Genomic DNA, 17,987 nt, shown 5'->3' with positions numbered 1-17,987 from the left:
CACTGGGGTCATAACAGCCCAGTGCTCTTCGCATTGGCCATGAGAGGGAGAGCCACAGCATCCATGGCAAACTGGCCCTAAAGTACCCAGGAAAGCAAATATTACCTCAGGAGGAGTTTTTCATGGAACCACAAAAGCCTGGTTTCCTCTGGCTCTGTCTCATGATGGGATTTTCCTGTTTCTCCTAAGGTGTGAGATTTAATTAAATGTGCAGGAGCTTGTTGAATCTGAGACTTGTGCCCAGCTGTCAGATTTGTTAGAAGTTGTCCAACAGGCTCAAAAGCTATTTTAGGAGAGATGGAAAGAGGATGTGACAACTTTATTCTCATTTCTTTGAGAAACCATGTTAAAGATATGAAATAACAAAGGACACATCTCTAAACAAAAAAGGAAAATAATGGGGAAAAAAAGAATATGGAAGAATGGCAAATGGTAATTCTTGGACAAACCCCCTTAATTCCTTGCCAAAGATGGAAAGGCTGCCAAAGAAAGAGAGGAAAGAGCAGCCTGAGGAGCCTTTGGCCACTGGCAGCCTTTCAGGCACATGATGCTGGGGCAGACAATTTGCTCCAGGCCAGAGCCAGGGGGTTGAAAGGGTGTGACTCCTGGAGGTAAGTCTTTGGGAGTGACCTCACTAATGTGAACAGGAATATTCCTTGTCAGAGGCTTAGCAGGATTAGCATTCTGCTCAGAAGTACCCACTGTGGCAGGTACAACCCCCCACAAATAACAATTAAGGGAGCAGCAGCCAATGAGTTGCTCCATGTCCTCTGGAAGGGCCATCCTTCAGCTTCTGGAGGAGCCTGTAGTATTTGCAAAGCAGTGTAAGACCCAGTGCAGAAAATCCTTATCTCAGGGCTTTCAAAATGCCATCTTGCCTAAAAAAGCTCATGGATTCTTCACCTACCTCAGTACAAGATACTTCGAGCTTATTAGATATGGAACAACCATGGGTCTTGCTCCTTCCCACAGAAAATTTTTTGGCTTGCTGCTGGGAATAATGAGCACATCTCGTGGGCCTCTTCAGAGCAGCAACAGATCTCACAGTGAGAAACCATCCTTATGACTCAAGGCAGAGTGTCTATGTGAAATCCACTTTGCTCAATGAAGCCCACCTCAGACCAGTTGGCAAAGTATTGATTTCTGCTGGTGATTAACCCATTCCCAGTGCCTCAGTACACCATGTGCTGCCTCCCAGACCTGCTGGGGAGGCTGGTTACACTGACTGCAGAACATCCTGCAAAACATTCAACCCACCCCCTCACTGGCTGAATACAATCACCTGTTGCTAGAAATGGGAATCAGCTGCCAGGCAATGGATTTGTGTTCAGTACGTTGTCTTCATCATGGATGCACTAAGACACAGTCTCTGCAATATCTCTGCCAAGAGTGGCCATCCCACACCCTGACCACCCACCCACCCCACGCCACACAACACCTCGTGTCACCCACGTGGAGTCCAGACTCCAGAAAACCTCCCCAGACTGAGGAAACCCTGTCACAGAATGATGGTTCAGATCTGGCCAGCTTCCCGCTAGGAAAATAACTTCTCACCTTGGAGATGGGACCTGCTGGTCAGGTTTAGCCAATTAAAGAGATGGATATTGAAAAAAATCAAAAAAGCTTTTAGAGCCTTAGACATTGCACAATCCAGCATCTGACTGAGGTGAGACTTGGACTTCATTTTGGAAAGCATCAGAAAGCCTGGGGGGTGAAATCCTTCCAGTTTTCACTGTATTTCAAGAAGGAAAAGTTCCAGTAGGGAAACAGGACACCTAAGGAAAAGCTGAATGCTGAGGACACCCATCACCCAGACTAGCTCAGCCACATTTCCACATGTCAGTAACGAGTTGAAGGATCTGTGCAAAGGTTCTCGCCCCCCCTCCCCAGGTGTCTGAGAGGAGCAATTTTGACCTTATTATCTGAGGCTGTGAAGATGAGTCAGTATTAGCGAAATGCTCTGAAGATGAGCAGTCCTGATTACATAAGGACTAATCAGAACCTGTTGATTTCTCCTTCTGGAGAGGCTCTGGCTCAGCAGTGCTAATTAGCAGGGTAAAGCCCAGCAAGCCCGGGCACATCATCACCACCTGCGCCGTGCTGGCACAGCAGCCTGTGACATCTGCAGCAGCACCAATTCTTCAGCAACAAAGGTGTAGGACTATACATTTCTTTTTGAAGAAGGTGAAAACACAAAAACATGCACCATGCCAAAGGCTGCCCTTCTTGTTTCAGGCTGCTGCCCATCTTGCACTTCGAAGGGAAGAGCTGCAGGTTGGGGTACACCCAGCTGGGTGTTCTATGCCCACCTGTGCCAGAGACATGGGCGACTACAAAAGTTGTCCTTGATCACTGCCAGGGTGCAAGTCTGGACACAGAAACTTCCCCATTCAAAGAAATCAGAATAGAGAAAGGCTGAAGCCTTCACTGCTGCCTCCTGTGCTGAGAGAACTTGCTCAGCAGAGTGATTTCAGCCCATGCTGCTCTGCCCTGGTCCACATACTGCAGTACAGCTACTGCAGACATGTGGGAGCAGTAAAAACACTTTTCCAGTTCTTTTCTTCTCCAGTGTGCTCTCACCAACCCTTTACAGAAGCTGAAAGCAGCACTGTGCAGAAGACTCCACAGACCCACAGCAGAACTGCCCCCGAGCCTTCCCCATCGTGGAGTTAACCAGGCACTGACAAAACTCACTATGCACAGAAACAACAGGAAAAAGGAAGCTCATGTATCCACTTTGTGTCTGCAGTCCATCCTCCCCTTGCTGAGCTCACCTGCCCCACTGCTTTCCTTGTCCTCAGCATTCCATGCACGGCAGGCCGGGAGATGGGCAGCTCAGGCTCGGGGATCCAGGATTATTCACACAGCAGAGCAAGGAGATGGACAGGAGCACAAACAAGGCACAAGTCATTTCCAGACCAGCACATTTTAAATCACACAAGTCAATGAGAATTTAACTTGACTTACAGTAGTTAAATCTTCACATAATCAGAGAGTGGTTGAGGTCTGCAGGGACCTCTGGAGGTCACCTTGTCCAACCCCCTGCCCAAGCAGGGCCACCTAGAGCTGTTTGTTCAGGACCATGTCCAGGCAACTTCTGAGTATCTCCAAGGTGGGAGACTAATGGACAGTGCTTGGTCACCCACAGCAAAAAAATTTTGCTTGTTTCCTCAACAGCAGAAGGATCTTTGCACTTTCACCTTTGCCAGGGATTATCCCTTAAGAATAAGGCTGGGCCCTATTCAGTGTATATAAATTTTTTTTCTAAAGCCTCGACCAGAGAACTTATCTCCTCTGTGACTTACCTTTTCATCTGTGCACCATTTATCACAATCCTCCAGAAACCTCCAAAGGATCAAGGCAGCTGCCAGGCAGGGCTGCATGAATTTGTCAACTCCAGGCAAGCAGCAGTTTGCTGGATAGCAATTTCTTGCTTCTGTACTCAACAGGGCTTCCAAGACTTCCCAGCACCTCACCCCAGGGCTCTCACAGTGAAGAACCCAACTCGTGCCAGCTCAGTGTAAGGAAGCAGGAGGCTGCCCCAGCCTCCCTCAGACTCCAGCTGCTGGAAGGTGCCATCCAAAGAAGCCAGCTGAAATCTCTGTACAGCAAAGGATGAGTAGTTCACTGACCACACTTCACTACACGTTTCAGCAGAACTGCAAGACTATTGCACATGGCTGGTCTTTAGATCTTATTAGCAGAGAAAGACTTGGACAAGTGGAATAATTCACATTTTTTACTGGATGAACCAGCAACAGGAGGAAGGGAACAACCTATGTGGATGAATTCAATTCTTCAGCTATTATGGAAAATGCAATGGAAGTACTTCCCTCTCAGTGCCAAGTACATGAATCGTTTGGGTTGGAAGGGACCCAAAAGGTCATCCAGTTCCAACCTCCCTGCCATAGGCAGGGACACCTTCCTCTAGACCAGGTTGCTCAGGAGCTTCATCCAACCTGGCTTTGAACATTTTACAGGGATGAAGCATCCACAACTTCTCTGGGCAACCTGTGCCAGTATCTCACTGCCCCCACAGTAAAGAATTTCTTCTAACAGTTATTCTAAACCTACTCTCAGTTTGAAGCCATTCCCCCTAGTCCCATCACTACACGCCCTTGTAAAGTCCTTTCCAACTCTTGAGGCTCCCATTGCAAATCATCCAGAGAACCTGCACTTGCCTTTAAGCCCTTCTGAAAAGCCTCACCCTGGAAGGCAGGACCTCGGTTATCCCAGGACTATCAAGCTGCATACGTCCTCATCCATCCGCCTTCAAGTCTTAGCAGCTGGCATACCTCATGCCCCAGTGCAGCAGTACCCATGCAGCCAGTGTTTTACAAAAAAATTTAGTAAATGTGGTCACTGAGGTTTGTGTCATTCCAGAACTTCCACCCTGTGATCCAGACCACATGACATTGTGTCCGTGATGTGACGCCACAGGCTCTGGTCATGCAACAAGTCATCCATCACCCCACAGTGATCAGGCAGTGAAGGGTAACACCCCACAGACACAGACACACACTGCTCTGTGCTCCACACATCATTCCTGCCTCCCCAGTGGCTTCACCATCAGCCAAATGACCTTTCTTCCAGTGCTGCAGGTTCTTGTGAAGAAAACGGCCCCAGCCCAGTCTGGATCCAAAATCAAGGCATGGACTGGTTTCCCTGAATGAGCACTCTGACGTTGTTGAACTCCAGCAATGCATCATGTGTGACAATCATCCAGCTACTGAACCTGCACTTGGCACAGGGTATGAAAATGCATGTAACAGGAGTTTTCAGAAACTTTGGGAAATATCCTGAATGGAGATAAAAAGAGCAACTTTTTTTTTTTTCAACAGGAAGCCAGTTAATCTCATGATAACCAAAGAAAATACCAAGTTTTACTGCATATGCTGCTAATTGAGAGGTTTAGACCATTTTCTATTTAATGAGGAAACAACTGCACAAAGAAAATAAAGAAACAAGATGCTGAACTTGCATCTTTTAGGACAGACCAGAATGCAACAGCTAACTCTACTTGCAAAAACATTGCAAGTTTCCCCTCCATTTTTCTCCTGCCAGAAATTAAGTTTTCAAATGGACACAAAAATGGATGAGAAACACTTCATTTAATTAGCTGTTCCCCAGACCAGCCTTGTTTGTTTTTACTGTTTTGGGGTTTGTTTTGCTTTTCAATACCAAGTAGCTCAACCGCACATTTTTTAAATATATAGTTGAAGTACTTTGTTTCCAGACTTGAGAGATCAAGGCTTTTTTAAGCCTCTAGTCCGAAAGCCAAGGAGCTGGTCAGGGAAAGCTGCACAGGGCTGTGCCAGGTGCCAGGAGACCGCTCACCTCCACCAGTGCCACGCAGATGCAGAAGCAGAGAAACGCACGACAAACAGCCCACATCGGTTTGTTCAGGACGTGCAATTTATTTTAAATGACATTTTTTTTGTTCTCTTAACAAGTCTACGCTTGTGACCTGGATAAATCCACTCCATCCTGACAGCGTTCCCAGTTACAAGTCCAGGTGAACAGTCCACAGCACGGGGTCCGCCGGCCCCTTCCTCGGGACACCCGCGCACCCTCCACTCAACAGGTACAGAGGAAAAACACAGAGCAGGTTTGTCTGACTGAAACCCCTTCCAAAAAAAAAAAGCTGTCACTCGTCTCTCCTTCCCGTGAACGGACACAAAGCAAAGCTGAGCTCCTTGGCCAGCCTGGAGTTCCAGTAGCAAAAAATGTTTGGGATCACTCGCAAACAACTTCCCAAGCAATAGTCAAACAATCCATTGGCTCCAAGGATCTCACGCCTCCTCTTAAGGTCAGCAGGTGAACATTTTTCACAAAGAAAAAAAATAAAATAAAATTTAAAAAAAAAAAGTTGATATGGAGTAATCAACGAAAAATTATAAACAGAACATTTAAGGTTTGCAGCTATTTTATTTACAAGTATACATTTAACACAAAGAAACACTGATATCCAAGCCTAGTTAATAGTAGTGTAACAATATGCATCATTTTGATGATTATTCTAACCAACAAACTACACTGAAAAATTAATGCCAGTAAAATTCTTGGTCATAATATTAAGAAATACAATATATAAATTGAAAATATGATTGCTTAAAATTTGAAAATGGAAGTGAAGCCATTTGCACAGGAGTCAGAGTTTAACATAATCTGAAGGGAAAGGCTCCAAACCAACTGTTTATCTTTCAGGTTAACAGAAGAAAAAAAAATAAAATTAAAAAAAAAAAAGAAGCATAGTTTATCTTTAAAGATAATGGGCAGTTTTGCTTCTTCAGGTAGAATGTATTCCCAGTGTTTTCAGGTTCTGCAGTGGAATTACATTACTGAGCATGAAGACTTCCCTTGTGAAGCTGCCCCATCGATTTTTTCTGCCTCCAAAATTATCCTCTTAAAAACATCAACGGCAGTCTGCAAAGAGAGAGCACACCATTAGGAGGGAAGGAGAAACTGCCTGCTTACTGAAAAAATAATTAAAAATATGTTAGCAGTTTTACTGGCTACATCAGCAGATAAATGCACATCCAATGCTCAGTCCGAAAGCAGAGAGGGAAAATACGGTAATTTCCATTCCAAAGGAAAGTGTAAACCCCTGTTCCACAGCAATCCTCAACCAGTTTCTGTCACAGCAGGGAGGGCAGGTACAAAGTGAGCCAGACTCACAACAGAGCTAATAACTGTAATTCACTTTATTTTGCATAGTGAGCTTGCACTGAATGACTGAGAGCACAGAAGATCTTGATGCTGTGCTGCTCCGGAGAATAAGCCAATTCATTTCCTCTCAGTAATCTTTAAGATACTGAGTAATTACAGAAGGCAGTAGATTTTTCAGCTCTCAACACTGACTTTGCACAGCCTAGAATGAGGGTTATTTTTTAATATTCTTGATTTTCTCATCTTCCCTATAGGTAAGATCAGTATTAGACATGGTGCAGGAACATAAGGGGAAAACACAAATATTAAGCAATATCCTTTGATTAAGCCCTTCTGAGAGAAAGGGGGTTTATATTTTAAACAGCCTGCACTGTACAATTAGTGCTTCAGTGTGTGAATCTTTGACTTGGAAACGTTCTCCTGATCATCTCAGACGTGCCATTTGATCTAACCTCCAGTCACCCATTTCAGGAATTCCAAACATAGGAAAATATATTCATTATATAAAAGCAGTTGCAGTATGAAAGAGGATAAAAAGGGGGTTTTGTTGGTTTTAATCAGCAGGCTGAAGAGCACCCGGTGATTTATGACTATGTATTCTGATCTAACACATGTTTTTCCACCTCCACAAGACATAATTCTCAACTGGATCACTTCCAAATTAATCCCATTGACTGAATCCCCACAACAAACTTAACAAGATTAGACTGAATGTTAAAGTTTCCCATATTTATACTGTTTGTGCACAGTACGATCTCTGGAACTATTTAAAATACTTCACCAGCTGGAAATAGAGTATTCCTCCATATAATGCAGCTTCCTGCCATCCCAACAGAACCTGACAGAAGTGGCTCATTAGTTCAGTAATGATACAACATTTCCTGGGCAAATTAGACTCTAGAAGAACCATGCACTGCAGTTGCTATCAAACTGGTTCCACTAATGAAGAGTTTCCCTTAATCAAAACTTGGTGATACACTGATTTACAAATATACTGCACCACTGTTTCCTTGGAGGCGAAATTTTCAATCGTTTCATTTCAGTGCACAAGTTCTTCATGCCCACGTTTCACAGCACCCATTGAAAAACCTCCACAACTTACTCTGTCAACCAAGAAGCTGCACATTCCCTGTCAAAGACGTGCTGTTTGAAGCACTAGGATGTAGGAGTTCACGGGGTTTGTTAATTCATTTCACAGAAGATACATATTCACTGGGAAGGTTTAATCGCTGTCCCACAGTTAAGGCTTCGGAATTCGTAATCCAGCTCAGATCTGCTGATGAATTTTAGACCGAGCCCTTAAACAACACAGGAAGCTGTGTTTTGTGACAAGGAATAAAGAACACAGCCAGACTTTATATGCATCTGCCTCCATATGTTCCAATTATGGAATGTGGGTCACACCTAGCCCACAGAAAGCCATCTGGCTTCCTTCTACCTTTCTCCCCCTGAGGAAACAAAATCCATGTCAGCCTAGGCAACACCTGCTGCCCGGGGAGCTCAGCACCGTGCAGGAGACAGCAGAGACTCAGCTGCTGCTGCAGATGTGCCCCTCAGTGGGAGCAGGACAGACAGCTCGGGATGTGGAATTCTCTGCACGAGCAGGGAGTCAGGAATGTGCTGCCAGGAGCCAGCAGGAAGGTGCAAGCACCCAAATCCAGCCCACAGCTGCCAGAGTCATCCTTTGGCAACTGTTTTATTATTTCAAAGAGGAAACTCTCAACTGCTCATACTACTGGTTTATCCTGGCACAGAACTGGGCAAAGGAATTTGAACAATACTTAGGCAAAGGAAGAGAGAGTTTTTCCTCCATCCTTTGCCAGTCCAAACACAGTCCAAACATGTCAAACCCCGGGATCCCAAACTACTCTGAAGCATTTACTGAGCACTGCATCTTCTGAGCTCAGAGATGAAGTTGCCCTCGAAAAATAAGCAACAACCAAGTAACTGGTTTTTAAGAGAGCTCCATTTTGGTAAAAAGTACATTTTTTGCTACTTCCTTGCTGGATGAACATAATTTGGTTACTTGTTACTCCCTAAATTCTTCCAGTAAAAGTTGTCTCCCACCTTCAACTGGGTTTAAGACCAATTTGGATTCTGGTTGTATTTCAAACAGTTACTACTTTATTGTACTGGGATTAAGATGAAGCACTCTACCATGGCCTAGGTGAAACTAAGTAGGGAATTCTACAAGAAAGGCCTGAAGTTCCTGAACTTATCCAGAGCAGTTCAGCATGTCTGGTAATAACTAAGCAGCTTGAGAAGACATTACAATAATAGCCCAGCAGTAATTTCAGAGGTCTTTTCCATGAAGTCTCAGAATTGCCTTCCCAAAGCCCAGGGATTTCCCCTGATGACTGATGTGCTGGTGATATGGAGGCCCCTCCCAAAGTCCTACCAGGTCACCCATGTCTGGAGGAGATGTATCTGACCTTGAGGACTGTGGCCAGCCACTGCCATTTATCATCACCACAGCTTTGATCTTTACCTGTCTCACTTTCCATCTACTCCAAGTCATGGAGTAGATAACATGGAATGTGTTATCTTTTGCTAACTCCTGGCAGAATAGGTATAGTTTGCTTAAGTTAATCTACAGAGCTATTTTAACTGCCCAACATTGCTAGGCCAAGCTCCTTGGACTCTCGTAGATGCTCCAAAAAGAACTTTTTTTTGGGGGGGAGGGGGCAGGAGGGCAAAGTGGGAAGGTAGAAGAGGGAGAAATGAGCCTTTCCCATCAGATCCTGTTATAGGGAACACCTCTGGTTTCAGCAGTTCTTTGCAAAGGACAGACCACACAGCTGATGGAGTCTAACCCCTGTGGCAGAAAGACCTTCTCTCCTCACAGCTGTGAAGAACATCACAGACCCAGCCAATCTCAGACCAGCACACCAGACACTGTCATTTCTCTGCTCCACATCCACCACACAGAGATGGCTCAGTTTCTGAGAGAATTAACAGATGTCCCCCCACTCAGGAAGCTTTGAACTCTCTGTTGAAGTTCTAAATTCCCAATCCAGTCCAGTTCATCCCTTTAAGCATCAAACTGGCATTCTATTAAGCAAACCGAAGCCAAAGCACTGTTGGAAGGAGTATAGAATTAATGTCAATAGTCAAGCTACACTTGCTGTACCAAGCCAGTACAGGTGATTATCTGGATAAACTTCAAAGCAAAAATACGAACAGATTTCTTTTTCCAGGAATGCTGACTTATGCAAGGTGAACACTTAGTACCAGGAAAATGATAGCACAGGTTGTTATCAAGGTCAAAACAAAACCTCTTCCCCCCCAAACCAGAGACAGTTTCAGAGTAAAGAAGATACTCTGTCTTGAAAGAGATCTATAGATCAGCTGGTTTTACTCTGCCAAATTAAGATTTGGAGGAAAAAACCCGCTTGAGTTCAGAAGTGCTCCTGGTCCAACCCACAGGGAGGGATGTTACAATGCCAGGTATCTCCTGTTCCCTCAGCACCCCACAGATCCAGACTCCACACTTGGCTCTCAATGCTCCATCTTCCACCTCTTCAGAGGTGGAGGTCTGCAAGACAGACTAAGGCAGCTGTGCCAGTTTTGGGCTCCTTCCCTCTTTCTTCCGTACATCCCGACCCTCCGAAGGAAATATGTCAGGGAGCCTGAAGGATGGTCACATGCTGTGAGCACCCATCTCAGAAGTGACATATGATCTCCCAAACTTCAAGTTGGACAAATTTTCCAAGTGTATTATGTAAGAGGCATGAAGGAGGAACTGTGTTCGAGCACCTGCCTCTGACAACCTGCTGCTAAATCCAGAGGGACACAACTTACAGTGACCTGCAATTGCTGTTCTGGAGGATCCTGCTGAAAGGAAGACCTTTGCCAGCAAGAATACACACAACTTCTGATTTTATTTTTTTTTTGTGGGATTTGTACAGGCCTGTCCAGGATTTTGAGTATCAGACATGCAATTGCCATTCTGATTTCCCTGAAGGCTACCAAGTTTGCCATACAAATTCCAGCTGGCAGCTTAACTTAATACAGACAGTCTGAGACTAAGGAACAGTCACAAATACATGGCAGTCAATGGGGCTTTGTCAGTGCAGCAAGTTAACACACAAGACATGCCAAGCATCCTAGAAAGCTTGCAGCTTCTTTGCATAAATAAAGCCAACCTTTTTTATTCTTGGTTCAAGAACAATAAAAACTCCAGAAAAGTTACCAGTAAGATATTCTGCTGCATATGAATTGCTGTGCTGTTACACATTGTGAACATATGCCAAAAGAAAAAGAGCACTGGCAATAGCTTTGCCTAATCCAGAAGTATTAAGTCATTTAAAAATAAAGAAGTGGAAAAAAAAGATCAGATGTTTTTAATGGGTTTATTCTTTACACTGTCAATTTAATTTCCTTTGGCATGCATTTGAAGCTCTCCAGCATACAGAGAAGGTATTGAGAAATTTCATGCTTTCATCATACCCAGTTTTGACAAGGTTCATACAAGTCAGAAATACTGGTAAACTAACTCCAAGTGTTCCATATCTGGTGACCAAAAACAATCCAAGATTTTCTTCCAGGGAAAATCCAACTTTACTCAAGTAACTTGTAGAATTGTTGACAATAAACATTGGACAAAAGCTTTTGTTTTGATTTTGGGGATAGGAGATAGGGAAAGAAAGAAAGGCTGCTGAAACAGGTCCTGTCATAGCTACATGACTGCCCTTCTGATTGTGCTTATGTTATCAAGGAGGACGAGGATGTGATATGCTACCTTAAATGTGTGACCTTATCATGTGTCTATATTTTCAAAAATCAAAAGCTTTGATGCTCTTGAGACCTATAGGAAAAAAATAAAAAAAAGAAGGGAAAAAACCTACACCTCCTCTCCAGCCTGCAGCAGTTATCCATCAGTTCACATCTCAACTAGGAGGCTCTTGTAGCTTAAGATATGTAAGGTGTCAAATCAATGACAAAATATTATTACCAGCCACAGGAACAAATTCAGATAACATATTTAGGAGGTATTTTAAAAAGAGTTATTTAGAGCAACCAAGAATAAGATGTTATTTACCGTGTAATTAAACATTTTCTTTCTGTGATAGGAGACCAGCAAGTGTAAATGTGTGGGGGTTAAAATGCTTCAGATTGTGCAGCTTCACTCCAGCTGTGTCACAGTGGTGCTGAACTTCTGCTGTGTTCTGACTCTTTTCTGTGTGCCCCCACCCCATGGACACACAGAATGATTATTCCCCACGACAGAGAGACTGAGCCTTGCCCAGCACCTTCATACACAAGGTTCATCCCCTCGTACCAACTCATTGCTGTATAATCAGTGACCTCCTATTTAAGGTAACAGACCCTGTCCCACCCACCACGTGAATCTGGGGGTTTTTTTTGTCACTAAGTGTTCTGCTATGTTCAGAGAAGCTTAACTTTCAGTTCTTCACTTCCTCCTCCCATTGACAGTTGCATGGAAAAAACACATAAACCTGAATGCAGGCAGCCATTCTGTTTCCATCTACACAAAATATCTGTAGAGTACATGCAAATACTTCAGCTTCCTTTATTAACTATGAGTCATCCATTACACTGCTGTTTGAATGAAGTGACTCTTAAATCCATTACCTGATTTTCTTTAGCAGAAGATTCCAAGAAAGCTGCATTCCAGGATTCTGCTAAAGCTTTCCCTTCTTCATAGCTGATCACCCTGACCAAAGAAAGAAAAGTATGTTCTTTATAGCTTGCAGAAAAATTGGAATCTGATATGTCAAGAAATACCTCCAAGTACCAAAGTACATTAAGTGCATTGTAACAGGAATGTCTTGTGAAGTCTGATCCAAAGCATTTGCTTTTGGCTGCTGTCAAATGCACTACTGGGCCAGGTATAAAACTCCTCTGCGACCCAGAAGAGCAGTTGTCCCAAACTACTGCTTTATTTTCATGACCTGTAATATCATCTGGTATTGTACAGTTGTGACAAATACACTTCTGTTACTTATTTTGGAAAAAAACACAAACAAACCCAGAGTGTTAAATGACTGTCCCTGGAACCTTATAGCAAAAAATCAACATTACAACAGAAGTTCATGGCTCACAGTTCACATTCTGGACACAGTTCCTTTGCCAGTACCTTATTTTAACCTACAATTTGATTTTAGTTATGGAAAGCCAAGAACAAAGCCAGCGCGCTGCAGCCACAGGAATGTGGGCTGCTGCCTTGCATTTCCCACATTCTGGAGTTCACATACCGTTCCATATGCAGGTCTTTTTTATTTCCAACCAGCATAATGGGTATTCTGTGAAAGAAAGTTCAGAACTTCAGAACAGTTACAGTATACTGAACAAAGCACTAGCAATATGCCTGCAATGAAATGAGATGAAAGTGTCACTACTTACTGGACTTTTCCCACCATATCCAATAACTTGCCATGGATAACTTTTATCACTTCAAAACTGCAAAATAAAGGGATGAAGTCACACATGCACTCTGATGTTTATCCTCAATACCCAATACACAAGCAATTGCATGCATATGTAGGTTGCTGTGTTTAAAACTTACTCTATGTACAATGGCAGAACAACAAAGATGCCCCAAAGTCTCACCCACTTGTGTTACAACAGCAAACTGGTCCCAGCAGCAGCAGAGACCAGCCTGTGCCTACCCTTACAGCCTCCCAGCTATGGCATTTGCAGAAATAAATAACATTACCCAGGACTGATGCATCTAACACATAATCACCCCAAGTCCCTCCCACCTCTCATCTGGTTTGTATCTGCAGTGAGAAATTTAACTGCTACAGTCCAACAACCCCAGATGAGTATGTCAAATTAAAGCAATTGGAAAGAAAAAGTAATTAGTTAAGCAGGCTCCATCTCAAAAGAATACATTGTTTTTTAAGAACACTTAGTTCATATATAATTTTAAAGTTTTACTTATGTGAAAGCCAAAATAAGCCTAAAATTTCAATTTTCTATGGAAAGTGAGTAAACTGATCTGCAGGATGGCATTGAAACAGTGATTATTCGAATAGTTGTTGTCTGTTGCCCTACCATGTAGGTGAAGTTTGGATGATAGGAGGTAAAGAAGCAGTACTGTGAAATACCAAGAAGGCAAAAACCTCACTAACAAAATCCACTATATTTGACATTTAGTACTTTTGGGAACAAGCTATAAACAGGGCTGAAGAGCAGATGTTGTGCTCCTCTAGTTACATGATGGAATAAATGCTGGTACACGAAGTGCACAACTCAGATTTGTTTTAAGGGAGGCACAGGCTCACAGATGAGACACACAACAAAAAAAAAAGGGACTGAAACTTCTCCAGTTTCCAAGGTTGTTAGCTACAGGCAGTGTCTTGACTTGCACTGCATTTCAATTAAGAGTTGAAACTCTTAAAAATAGAGCAGCGCTCAAACACACTTCCACCTCAGAGCAATCAAAGACCTGGTGCCTAAAAACACTACTCAAAGCATTAAAACCTCTCACTTCTGGAACAATAAATGCTACCACATTTAAGATGGATTTTCTGTCAAGTAGGTCAATTTGTCTGACTGCAGCAATAATTTTTGAGACTGAGTAGAACACAATGCTTCTCCATGTTCAGCTAATAGTTTCAGTATATCCTATCAAGAAAATGAGTTCTTTGTAAACAAAAGCCTGACTCAGTCTGGCACAACTTACTACTGGTAACTCAAGCTGGATACTACAGATTACAGGAAAATGTGAAATCAATGAAAGCACTTCAAGGACACAAAGAGCTTATGATGAAAACTATTAGTGAAATTCTGGTCTTGAGAACTTGTCTTGGACACTCCTAATTATTTAAAAAAAAATTAAATGGAGCTTGGCTGTGACAGAGTTGAGAGGCAACGCTACACACAGAACTAGGTGACCCTGGAAACTGAAAGAAGAATGAAAATGCTACAAAAAAATCTGCTACAGACCACAAAACTGTTTTTCATCTGAAGAAAGAGGAAGGATCTGAGCACAGCAGCCACAGGATAACTGAATCCCTGGCACAGTACAATCTCTGTTTCCTCTCCCCTATTAGGTGTGTTGTTCCAGCTCAGCCAGAAATACACCACAGCACAGCCCTGGTGAGTCCCCACCTGAGGTCCCAGTGCACAGTGCTGCCAGGTGTTCTTGTCCAACCTGGGCTCCCCATTTCCCAATTCTGGGTATCTGTCTGTTTGTCTAGGAGTTCACAAGCTTCCTTTTCCAGCAAAAATACTACAAATAAACAACTGATCTTTGTTAACTGACCGAGGTGGAAGTCACACCAGAAGTGCTATTTAAACTCAAACACAATTCTGACACAGAAACAAGTTGTTAAGAACTGCCAGGAATGAAACTGGCTTGACCAATTAGTGTTCTAGAAAGCTTTTCAAATAATTAAGGTCAGAAGGAGCAGTGACACACTAAGACAGATGCTGACCAATCCAAAAAGAACATCATCACACTAAGCTGTGAAACTGAGAGAGATCTGGAGACTATAAGAGCTCCTTTCTAGTTCTGTCAAGCAAATGGGTTACAGAAAACAGCAAAATGTGTGAAATGCAAAAAAAAAAAATTACTAGCTGGCAGATAATTGTGTTACAGGAAATCATGGAATTTAGCAAGATACAAAATTGGAATTTAATTAAGCTGAACTAGAGCAAAAGCCTCCCAGCACCTTGTTGCTGAGAGCCTGGGAATATGAAAAATGTAGGGCATTAGCTCTTATTCAAGTCCTATTTAAACTTCCACTGGAGGCTGGCAGGGAAGATGGTAATTTTAAAAGAGCATTTCTATTAAGTTTGCTGTCAAAGCTCTCACCCCAGCTGGATCAATACTCAGATCAATACACACACTTGGACAGAAGTCAAGACAGATGGTGACTGATCTGACTGCCTGGGCAAATCATTGATGCTATCAGAGTATTGTGGAAGATCTTCCCTACTGCCTAAACACTGTCTTGATACAGAACACAAAGAATTGAACAAGATGGGCTCATCGGTACTTTGAAAATTTAAAGGAACAAAAAAACCCCAAAACCCAAACAATCTCGGAATAAATTGATCAAGACTAAATACTGGTGGTAAGAGCTTCTACCTGTAGTCTTAAACTATTCTGTCCTGTTCATATTTTCACCATAACTTGGCTTCTGTTTTAGCCAATTGAATGCTACCACAGACATCACGAGGCAACCACTGAGTGGCTAAGAACGTGTCCTTTAGCTGCCAACCAAGGAAGAGCACAAGTTGCAGAATCCTCCATGTGATTTTAGTCAAAGCCACTTTTGGCCTCACAGTACCACTTATCGGTGAACATTTCTGTACTCACTTTGGGAGTGGAGGATTGTCTACTCAAGGCAGAGAACACTAACTCCTATTTCATACAAGTTACTCAGCATCAACACTGAACCCCTCATTAAAAAACCCAGATCCAAAGGAACTAGGTAGTTTAGTGTCTCTAGACACACAAAAGCCCAACATCCATTGCATTTCCTCCAGATCAGATGTGTTTGCCGTTCTCTACTTCAGAACTGAAGATGAAAACCAAGAATGAAGGACTGTGAAATCTGTTCAACATTAAAGACTTTGGAAGCAACAGAAGTTCATAACCAGACCATACCCTTTCTTTGAGAAGTACAGAAGAGTCAACAGGCAAGTTGTATTACAATGGTCTGCTAAAGAGCACTTGAAATGACCAGTTTTGTCTGATTTAGAGGAAAAGACACAGAATGCTTCAGCACTCACAAAGAGCTGATCAGCTTTCTTCAAGTATAAGAGAAGCATCTACTACTCTTGCACCTGATGACAGTGAAAGGTCTAAGATCTTATTCATTTAACTCAAAAAAAAATTTAAGAAAACAGGATTAATTCGGCTGTTGCAAAAGAAGATATTGTACGATATTAGAAAATTAACATCTCCTCAAGAATAACTACTACTTAAACAAGCAAGGTGACCACAAGAAGGGAGAAAATAACAGAAGATGACAAAGTAATACAAAGGCCCAATAAATCACTTGCAAGTAAATCACTCCAGCTACGATGGACTCTGCCCTCACATCAGAATGGACAGCTAACAGCATGGAAAAAACAGATCCTCTGGCTGCAGCACGTCAAGAGTGAGTCTGCAGTCCAAGAGTCATACATTGCTGTTTATAAGAAAATTTCAGATGGTTAATTGGAACAATCCAAGACAAGAACTCAAAGAAATCTCAGTACTGTAAAAAGCTACAAGACTGAGCGACTGATCTAGCAACTAATTGGGTACTTCACATGAAGGTACAGTGCCCTTTAGGTTTGGGTTTATGTCTGCCTTTGTATCTGATGCAATGAACTCTATAGTTATTCCTGAAATCACTCTTTGTACTTTTACTTACACCTCAAAACAATCTAGTTCAGCACTGTCTCATTTCTTACATGGCACCTTGCATATTAGTCTGCAAAGTGCCTGTGGCATTTGGATCTATGTGGACACTTCTGAAAAAGCTTTAATTTTAATTTCTATTGTATTTCTAAGGGAAAGAGATATTAACTGAATTATTCACAGATAAAGAAAACACAGCAGAGGCAGGAGCTAAACCCAGAAAATACCTAAACCAGAAGAAAACAACAGATTTTATTACCTTTTTATTGACGTGACTGAATAAACAAGAATGTAGCCATTGATGTCTATGGAGTACGTCTGAGGAAATATGGAGTATTCATCCTGTAGAAGGAATATTGCATTTAAAATTAAGGTTGCCACAGTTCAGAACTTGATGCTATCAGATCACCATCAGATAAGCTGGTCATATTTCTAAGACATGAGGTGCATTTTATATGGGTAGTACTTTCAGAATTTTTTTCAACACAATGTCAGATGTGGAATCTTTACCAAATTAAGAGAAAGCTAAAGTCAGTCTGTATACTGTACAATTTAATCTACAGCTTTTCTGTTTTATTCCCTCTAAGACTATGGATGAGCTGAAGCTATTCCCAATCCTCTTATCCTGCTTAATTATCAGTTTCTATTAGTACAAAACATCTACTCTGTCCCACCACTAATTAGTAACTACGCCTCTTATCTTGCTGGTGATACATTTCAAAATCCTAATTTCAACAGCTGACAACAGGATCTAGCAGTTTGTAATTTCAAGTGACACTGATCACATCTAAATTACCTAAGGGGTCTGTTAGGAAGTGATTAATTGTGGCTTACTAACTAATGTTTATCAACTAAAGATGCAAGAAATACAGTTATTAGATGCTATATGACAACTCTAAGTTTACATTATATGACAAGTGTTTAAATAAATAAAAAAACCAAACAAAATACCAGAAACTTCATCACTGAATTTACGACCCCTCTAGAAAAGGAA

The 17,987-nt window shown here is 42.3% G+C and overlaps 1 protein-coding gene across 1 annotated transcript in view; it reads right to left on the bottom strand.

Moving 5' to 3' along the window:
- Nucleotides 1-5,393: 5,393 nt before the first annotated feature.
- RHEB (Ras homolog, mTORC1 binding) overlaps nt 5,394-17,987 on the bottom strand; it is a 39,724-nt gene continuing 27,130 nt past the window's right edge. The window contains exons 4-8 of the mRNA XM_027686882.1: nt 17,253-17,335; nt 13,036-13,092; nt 12,888-12,935; nt 12,265-12,346; nt 5,394-6,426 (exon numbers count right to left, since the gene is read on the bottom strand). Coding sequence (XP_027542683.1) covers nt 6,334-6,426; nt 12,265-12,346; nt 12,888-12,935; nt 13,036-13,092; nt 17,253-17,335 — 363 coding nt within the window. The 3' untranslated portion in view covers nt 5,394-6,333. The remainder of the gene's footprint in view (nt 6,427-12,264; nt 12,347-12,887; nt 12,936-13,035; nt 13,093-17,252; nt 17,336-17,987) is intronic.

Source organism: Neopelma chrysocephalum, unplaced genomic scaffold, assembly GCF_003984885.1.
Source record: "Neopelma chrysocephalum unplaced genomic scaffold, ASM398488v2 Primary Assembly neopelma1_72, whole genome shotgun sequence".
In the NCBI taxonomy this organism is placed as follows: domain Eukaryota; kingdom Metazoa; phylum Chordata; class Aves; order Passeriformes; family Pipridae; genus Neopelma; species Neopelma chrysocephalum.
The sequence above is the reverse complement of the archived record's forward strand: the minus strand, read 5'-3'. Positions and strand labels throughout refer to the sequence as shown.